The 9,559-nt window shown below is 40.0% G+C and overlaps 1 protein-coding gene across 1 annotated transcript; it reads right to left on the reverse strand.

The window, feature by feature from the left end:
- Positions 1–670: 670 nt before the first annotated feature.
- Positions 671–3,436, reverse strand: timm13 (translocase of inner mitochondrial membrane 13 homolog (yeast)). Its single transcript, XM_034077382.2, has 3 exons — positions 3,186–3,436; positions 2,554–2,622; positions 671–1,501 (listed from the first exon to the last, which is right to left on the reverse strand). Exons 1-3 carry the CDS (start codon positions 3,432–3,434, stop codon positions 1,403–1,405), a joined length of 417 nt encoding a protein of 138 aa, XP_033933273.1. The 5' UTR covers positions 3,435–3,436; the 3' UTR covers positions 671–1,402.
- Between the last annotated feature and the right edge of the window lie 6,123 nt (positions 3,437–9,559).

A 9,559-nucleotide genomic window follows, 5' to 3' on the forward strand; every position in this document is an offset into this window, starting at 1 on the left:
TTTTCTCACTATCACTGAAAGTAGCTGTCGTGGCTCTCTGCATAAAAGAAGGAAAATGGTGGTTCCGAGACATCTGACAAGCCACACACACACACACACACACTCCCGAAACAAGCCCACCTCTGTGGAGGGGGCAGATAGAGTGACAACTAGAAAACGGGTCAGACAAAACAGTTTTGTTCTCCAGGCGTACTTTGATATCCGTCTGTTTGGAGGCTTGTGAATGTCAGGTTCACGGTTGTGAAAACACCAAGTCGCTCTACAAGTCTTCCTTTTTCATTTTAAGTAGGTCTTTTAAAGAAAAGGCATGTCAAGGAAAGCCTGGGGGGGGGTTATTATCGTCGTGCTGCTTGTTCTCCTGGCACAATTGTTTAGTCTCTCCGGGCACAAACACAATGAAACAATGGGCACACGGAGCCATTGTGGCGATTGGACGTCCTGGTTACAGTTATCGTGGGCCCCATCTTGCACACACAGATTTCACCTCAATTGGAAGGCAGCCGTGTTTCCATTGAAGCCCCACTGTAGTGAAAACATGTTATGTTGCTCCAAAAAGCCATCGTGCTGCTGTTGACGGATTTTAAAGGGTGCCACAATCTAACTACAGCTGTAACGATTAGTCGACTACTTTATTAGTCTATCCAAAGGAAAAGAACCGCCCAAAACGACGTTGATAATTATTCCTTTTTAATGCAAAAGTGCCAACAATTCTGTTTTACTGCCCTTCAAATATGGAGATGTTATCTTTACTGTGTACCGTCATACTATAGTAAATATATTTGGGTTTTAGACAAAACAAGACATTAAAAAAAGGGATGGCACTTTTTCAATATTATAGTATCAAGTGATTAATCTAGAAAAAAACAAAGTGTGAGTTTCAGCCCTGATTCCAAAACAGTACATTTATTTTTTTAATCTGCATACATTATTGGAACATATCCCAGCATGCACTGCTCGAGATACGGGGTACACTTGGACAGTGGTCAGACAATTACAGGTTTTACTTGGAGACACTTTCACACTTATGTTCACTCCAACTGGAAATGTAGAGTGTCCAATTCTCACCGATTACATAAAGTATGCAGCTGCATGTTTTAACAATGTACGTATTAACCAGAGCATGAATTACGCATAACATAAAAACACATTTAATCAAACTTTATAACAGCTCCTCGGAGCAAAGGGAAAATGTCCATAGAGACTTTGTTATGGCTCGAGTCCACCGGCTCTGCTGCCTGTCTGTGAGGTATCGTGGCGATGATGATGAAGATGATGTTCTGCTGCAGCCACACACACACACACACCTGTGAGTGTGCACAGCTGCAGCCTCCAGTGGAGACACACCTGCTGCTCCTCACTGTGAGCAGCGCAGGGAGGAAGGGACGGGTGCAGAGAGAGGCGTTCACATGCGAGCTCTTTCCTTCTGTAGTCTGGCGTTGTATGTTCGGGACACCGTGTTCCAGGCGTCCATATACCGGTCCATGCACATGGCAATGCATTTCTGTGAGGACAAGAGCAGACGCGTTACAAATCAATTCTGATCATTTTAAAAGAATGCAACAAACCATCCTCTTTTTTTACAAATCATTCAGCCCAGTATTTCCTTGAAAAACAATGGGTCTATAATGTTGTGCTGGGCAATGTATCAGTACAACATCATGTTCCAAGACTTTGTGTCTTATATTTTGATATTGTATTCATTTCAAGGTATGACGAGTTAATTACAGTAGAGAGATGTAATGTTCTGAATTGACTAAGACTATTGTAGCTCTTCTGTTATTCGCCTTTAGGCATTGTATCCACATTACTAATGATTATTTATCATGTGTCTAATTTCTGTCAGCACCAATAGTCAATCCTACAATATCGATGTTTAAGAATATTAATACAGGCATTCTTTTTTTGTGACCAACTTTTTATTGTTTGTTTTTTTTGCCCTCACAAAAGGGACTTATACAGATACAAATGATATAGACAATACAAAAAGAAAAAGAAATTAAGAAAAATATATATATAGGGAATCCCTTTCCCATGCCACCCCGTCCCCCCCTCTTCCCACCCATCTTGCCATTTCACAGAAAATCCCACCTGATGTTTTTTAGCAATCGTCTGAGTTCATCTATATATTGTATATATATTATAGCATAACAATTTATAGCATACAAATGTATCCACATAAAATACATTCCTTTTTTTCTTCACATAACATTTCATCTGTTTAAGCTGAATTGCGATTAACTCCTAATAAACCACAATTGCACCAAGGTGTGCGTATATGTACAATCATCATTTACATGAATGATATTACCCGATCAATATATATATAATACAGGCATTCTATAAACAAAATATATTCTCCATATTCCCTAGCCCTACTATAATGTATTAGTAGACATATTACAACATGTCTTGTCCGACCCACAGTCAAACATCTGTGGATTCCTTTCACTATCATGACAGGTAAAGTAAAGCAGTGGATCCTGTTTTGAGATGACCAAAGCGGAGAGAAATTAATTCCTAGATATCTTTGTTACATCTTAACGCATTGCACACCTGCTCAGAGTTGTCCAGCGAGCTCCCAGGTTTCCCTATGCACTTCTTGAAGCATTTGTCTGTCATTCTCTGAAACACAAACACATTGTTTATTATCATCATGTCTTACTAACAGCTGACAGTTCCCATCATCTGTTGGTAGGTAGTTGACCTTCTGTAGGTGAAATGGTAAAATCACTAAACACATTTCTACTGTTTTAGGTCTTAGTCGACTTAATTTGTTTAGGTTTTAGTCTATAGTTTTTTTAATGACTTATATTCCAAGAAACTCATCCTCAAAGTTTTGCTTTTGGAAAAGTCCTACACATGTTTCAATTGAACAAAGTCATCGATAAGTCTACAAAATGTGCTAGTTTACTAGGAAATTATTTGGTCAAGGTCAGCCATAGGTTAAAGAGATTAAAGGTTAAATGTTGTTGCACATTGATGTTACATTATGTCAAAGCAATTCCTTTCATACTGCTGTTTCTATCAAGCTTACTTCATTAACATATCAATTACAATATCTTCATGAAACGTTGTGACTTGACCCATAATGGTGTATAACACCCCAAATAAATGTATCTACATAACGTAACTCTACTAAGTGAAGTGTTAGCTTGTTAGCTTAGCATATTTCTCCATTGGTTTACCTGCAGCAGCTCCTGAGCGTTAGCCACCGCGATCTGCACTTTAACTTGCTCCATGATGGTCCCGGTGTCCACTTTCCCCCCAGCCCCACCGGCAGAGAACTCTGAACTGTAGCCTTCCATTTCTACCTTAAACGTTACCGAAAACTGTAGCTTTCTCGGTGTTTTTAGACACACGTGTGTACAGTTACCTTTAGGTTCGGCTAACGTTAGTTTCCAGTGCCCTTGACAGCGGCGGAAGTCTGCATACATCACTTCCGCATAAGGGGATTCCGATTTTGGGAAGTGTAGTTTTTTGCAGCTGATACGATTGAGGTATAGTTCTTCATCCATGTTGCCCACGCGGAGGTGCTATACTCTAATAATGGATAACACACTGTTCAACTTTATAGAAAGGAATTAGAGTCCTTTGTGTGCTACCAATACATGATATAGATTTTCTTTCCATATCATTCAATATTTTAATGCACAAATTGTTTGATTATGAGATGTAATACAAAATCAAGCATCTGTTAGCATCTGTTAGTTATCTGATTGATTGTTCATTACTGATTGCATCGCTATGCATGTCACGGCATTGTAAATCAAAAATGTGATGTATACACAGTTAGGGGCCATTTTGGGACTGTCTGCCTTGACACTTACGAAAATAAATGTATTGTGATTATTAACAAACCAATATGTAATAAATAATAATAATAATAATTCATTTATTTTATATAGGCGCCTTTCAAGGCTCTCAAGGTCGCCGTACAAACACATACAAACAAGATACACAATACCTAACACTAGCATAAGAAACATAAACAAGACAATGCAGTATATAACAAATCAAATAAATAAAACAGAGGATGTGTGATGGATAAAAGAAAGTTATTTGTTGTCATGTCCACAACAATTACAGAGAAGCAATCTGCAATGAATTCTCTGCAAAGACCCCAGGCTCTCTTCAACCATGTTGTAAAAAATAAAAATAAATGAGTGAACTTGAACGTATATGTTTATGCTGCGCAGTGAGAAATAAATGCAAAATGTGTACATTTTTTGTATATATAGAGGTAGTAAAACACTCATGTGTGACAAATTATTTGTTTATGTTTGTCTTGGCTGTTGTCTTGTGGGTGGATTTGTATTTACTTGTGAAACAACAACCGTTTATCTCCTACTGATCTTCCACAGCAGGCTTTATTGGAAAATAAATGCAATATAAACATGAATAACATGCATCCAAACTGTATAATGTCAACCTTTTTATTCCCCTTTATCCATTGCATAATTGCAGACATTCATTCATAATACCGATGTAGTTACTGTGACAACTTGTGTCAGCAAATAGATGAAGCATTTACCCCAAACTATGTGGAAAGCACGAGGCCGTAAGACGTAAATAGAAGGTCATAAGAAGCCCTGCATTGTTTGGCGTTGAGTCGGGGGACCGAAGATGAACCCTTCTCCTTATGTTTCAGACGGGATGACCTCACGGAGAGGACCACCTGCCTCGAGTGAACAAGTCTGTGGTACAGTGAGTCTGCAGGCAAACAATGGAGCGACGGTTACTGTCACTGTCAACCGGCACTGTGCGACTGGCTCGATGCAACGCTGGGGGCATTGAGGAATAATTACGGGGGGTCTGATTAGTGGCGTGCCCGCCTCGCAGTAATTAATGACCGGTTACACACCCATGCAAACACACACATACATTAATCCTTTGGGCGCAAAGCCATGAACTGAATGGGGGGTTGTGTTAAAGTGCAGCAAAATGAATTAACCCTAGATTACAATCATGAGTTCATTATTCTAATCTGCTTAAATTCTTAATCTCTTTAAAGCATTTTGAACCTGCAACAAGGGAGGCTTCAGCGAGCAGCGGCAACAATGAGAACGTGAAGCACCGAGAGTGTGTTTACGGTGTCAAACTTTGAGGTTACACAGCGCTGCAGGTGATTACTCCAAGGCTTTCAAGTGTAAAAAAAGATGTGAGTGGCTTCAGATATAAGTAGCAGTCAAGTTTGAATCCCTAGGGAGGAACAAGAGACTCAACAGAAGCCATATAAGGACATGTGTTTACACCCTCATATTTTTTTCTTTAGGTCTTCTTCTTCTTTCGTATAACGTTAGATGTCCAACTCGGTGTTGTGTAGCCACGCCCGCATCTCTGGTCCTAGGTCGAAGAGGCTGGCTCCCGAGGGTGGTCTATATAAGGGGCAGATGGTGATTATATGGACAGCGGTCTGCTCAGGGTCGCCGCACTCGCATGCCGCACTGTCCGCCAAGCCCCACGTCTTCATCGAGGTTTTAAAGCGACCGACCCCAGTTCGTAGACGGTTCAGAGCGGTCCACTGCCGGCGCGGTAGGTCGTCTCCTCCAATGGTGCCATCTCCTGGGTCCCAGGTGTAACGGTGGATTCGGGAGGGCCCGGCTGACACCCACTCCTGCTTCCAAGCTGCTGCCAACCATGTCCTCAGAGGTGGAGTTGAGCATCTCTTGAGCTGCTATGTTGTAGGGGTGGCGGGACTTGAGTCTGTTTGGAGGTGCTGGAGTTTCTTTAGGTATCCTATGACAACTCGTTTTTTTCTGGAGATCACTGGAGATTCATGGCATTAACTTGAAATAACAAATGTTGTTTAGCCGAGATAACAGGACAATGCATGGCTCAAAAACATTTTTCATCCGGCGGTGACAGCGAGTTAAAACTTGGTATCACAAAAAAACTATTTGGTAGACTGTGGTTTTACTTTTACTTAAAGGGGCCCTAATATGCTTTTATGGGTTTCTCTTATGTCGTGCGTTAGACAGTATAGGTTTTAGTGCATGTAAATGGTCTGCAAAGGCCAAAATCCCTTATCCCCCCACAGGAAACGCCTCCATTAGACTCCTTTGTTTACTTCCTGAACATAGTTACATCTCTATGGAACACTGGCGCTTCTATTGGCTAACGCTCCAACACATTGTACGTGATAGGCTAAGGGGCGGAATATTTCTAGGCGGTTGACCAATCCCAACAGCTAACCAATCAGACTGGGCTGAGTTTCCATATGGTGTTTTTTTATGCAGTCAATATTTTTCCTGAAAAGAACAGGTGCAGCATTTAACATAAACTCTTTCCCATTTAAGTGCCCCAAGAAGGCGAAGAGCCAGACTGCACCAGGGCCGTCCCTCCCTACAGGCCGATCATGCAGGCTGCACGGGGCCTCACATTGCCCAGGGGGCCTCGCGCAGGGGGCCTCGGCTTATAAGCTCGGCTTGTGCGCAGTTCTCAGCGCAGTTCTCCCCGCACCGATTATGATTATTATTATTAGTAGAAGTAGTTTATTTGCATTCATTATATTTTAATCTTTTTGAGGCAGGAAATGCAGACGTATTCACCTGTAAACGCATACTGAACAACATACATGCACATTTACCATTTACCTCACTGTATAAAAAAGTAACTGTGTTGATAATAATAATAAACAGGATTATATTTGCAAAGTGCTTTGTTTCCAACATTTATTTTTTCCCTCCTGTCGGTTGGGGGAGGGGGGGCCTCATCTCACAATGTGCTCGGGGCCCCAAGTTGGCCAGGGACGGCCCTGGACTGCACAACAACATGCCTCTGGACCTGGCACACCTAAATGGAGTCAAGCCATTATTAGTGGTTGTCAATTACACATGAAGGCATGTTGGGACATACCCCAGAAAAGACTGGCACAGAAACAATGCTTAATTCTTGGCTCTGTATTTCTTGGAATTCTTATAACCTAATTTATTTACTTTGAGTATAAGTTGATACTTGTTTTGTTCTGTTACAGAAATTAATAGAAAATGCAAGTGAAGTAATAAGTACTCTGAGCCTTTAGTCAAGTAAAAGAAGAATTACTATGGTACTTACTTCAATACAAGTAAAAGTAGAAGTACTATCAGAAACATGTACTTTAGGTTTCAAAAACAAAAGACTTGGCCCTTTTCATAGTATTAGGGTATTTTAGAATATTATAATAATTGTTCTAATTACATTTTATTCCATGTTAAAGTTGAAGTTTGTCACTGTAGAGACCATTATCTTTTAAATAGTAAAATATCAAACATTTATTTTTTAAATACTGGGTAGATAACAGCAGTGCATGATATCGTATGAGCATAAAATGAATGTAAAAAGGAGATGGAGGGTAAAATAAATATAGTGGAGTAAAAAGTACAATATTTGCCTCTAAAATATAATGCATTGGAAGTAGCAAAAAAATGTACACTTTCAACTACCTCAATAGTTGTACTTAAAATACAGTTATGAATAAATATACTTAATTTCATTAGTCAATCTTGGGATTTGGGAAACACTGATCAACAGTTTTCAGCATCTAAAGTTAAAGTAAGGGAACGTGCACAAATGCTATACTTTAAACCAATTTGTACTGACAGTATATACTTAATATTGACCACGTTTCATAACTTCTACCTGTATGTGCAGGCTGTCTCCGGCTGGCCCCATTCTCGTCCCGATAACTCACGAGTACTTAAGTCCTTCAGAAAATGTGAAGAATTCAGCCGGAGAAACGATCTCATGGTCCTCAGAGGGTCTTTACCCTGCCATCATATGATCATTAAGACTGCTGGTTATGTGGAGCTGGCAACATATGCCAAGCTGTGCCTGGTGCTAAATCTATGTGTCTTAGGTATTAATATCTGGGTAAACACAGTGTTGGTGGTCGTGATGTTAATGTAATGTTCTTTAATTCTAACACAGTGGTGGATATTTTGTCGGCTGATTCCAGTCTTTTTAGATTCAGCATGTTTCAATTTGACTACTTTTAGGCCAACAGGATAAGGCTTCAGTATTGCTCCCCCAAAATGTAACGTATGGCCACATGGCAGTGTTGTAGTCAAGTCACCAATTCACGAGTCCAAGTCACTCTCGAGTCACCAATCTTCGAGTCCGAGTCCAAGACCGAGTCACCCAAGGAGTGTCCGAGTCGAGTCCGAGTCATCATTACCTGTGCTCGAGTCCAAGTCAAGTCCGAGTCACAAGTCTTCATGTATTAATCTTCGTGGATATATGTGTTGAAATGTAGCTGCTCCTCTACATTGCTTTTATCCTGTCATGTTATACTAATCTGTCTATTGAACTACTGTGAAGCGAGTTTGGCTACAATTCTTGTAATAGGTGCTATACACATATAAAGCTTATTACTAATATTAATATTATTATTGTAAATTACCTTTAATATGTCCAACTATATTTAAAATGAGTTAACTTTTAGAGAAGTGATTATATTTGTATGCCAATATTTTCCTATGGTAAAGTTTTCGTTTTGCACTCGTCATCGTGGGGGGGGGGGGGGGAATTCACGAGTCCGAGTCCGAGTCGGAGCGTCAATGTACAAGTCAAGCGCGAGTCATCGTGGGGGGGGGAATTCACGAGTCCAAGTCGGGTCAATCAGTGCGCGAGTCCGAGTCGAGTCACGAGTCCCGAAAATCGGCACTCGAGTCCGAGTCCAGGACTCGAATGCTCCATCTCTGCCACATGGAGGTGGTATTTAGACCTTCATCTCGCAATAACATTTCATTACAGTCAGCATTACTCAACTACACAATACATTTTTAAAAAGCAGTTATTTTAAAATAATTCATACACATTTTTCTGGATTTCTGGCAAAAACAATGCTCCACATTTCAATATAAAAATAAGGATACAAAATATTAGGCACGAATGTTAATATTACTTTTTGCAACTGCTGCTTAATATTTCATAATAATAATAACAATAATAATGAAATATATATATTTATTAAATATTTTCAATCAAGAGCAAGTGTCACCAAACCTAATTTCCTCTCAAGATAACACAAATATTCAGAATCAAATCTGGTTGTATTCATTGATATCTCTCATTGCACTATGCTGGTATTTTATTATTTTTTATAATATAGTCTTTTTTATCACCTTGCATTACTTTTAGAAAATAAAATAGTTTTCCATCTGTGTTTTTAATTTTTGTTTTACTTTTATGTATGCACCACAACACCAAGTCAAATTCCTCGTAGCCTATGTGTCAACCTAACTGGTAATAACCCTGTGTCTGATTCTGATTCTGATAATACATTTACAAAAATAAACGTTCCTTTCCTTTAATACTCGAGGCAAACATTCCTCTCAGTGAAAGTTGTAAACATCAGGCAGGTGAAGCACACAGAGACTGGTGTTCTTCATTGTTCAGTGCAATGCTATTCTCCAATGATGCAGTGCATTGACCCTGAAGTTGGACAGAGAATAAAGGGCTTAAGAATGATATCCATTGGACGGTGAGGGGAAATGGGCGGGACCAGTGGGAGAGGGGGAGGAGCCTCTGAGCACACCACGGCTGCTCGGCTCTTTCTCTCTGTTCGCTCTTTGCTCTCCTG

The sequence above is a fragment of the Pseudochaenichthys georgianus genome, unplaced genomic scaffold (genome assembly GCF_902827115.2).
Source record: "Pseudochaenichthys georgianus unplaced genomic scaffold, fPseGeo1.2 scaffold_1546_arrow_ctg1, whole genome shotgun sequence".
NCBI lineage: Eukaryota > Metazoa > Chordata > Actinopteri > Perciformes > Channichthyidae > Pseudochaenichthys > Pseudochaenichthys georgianus.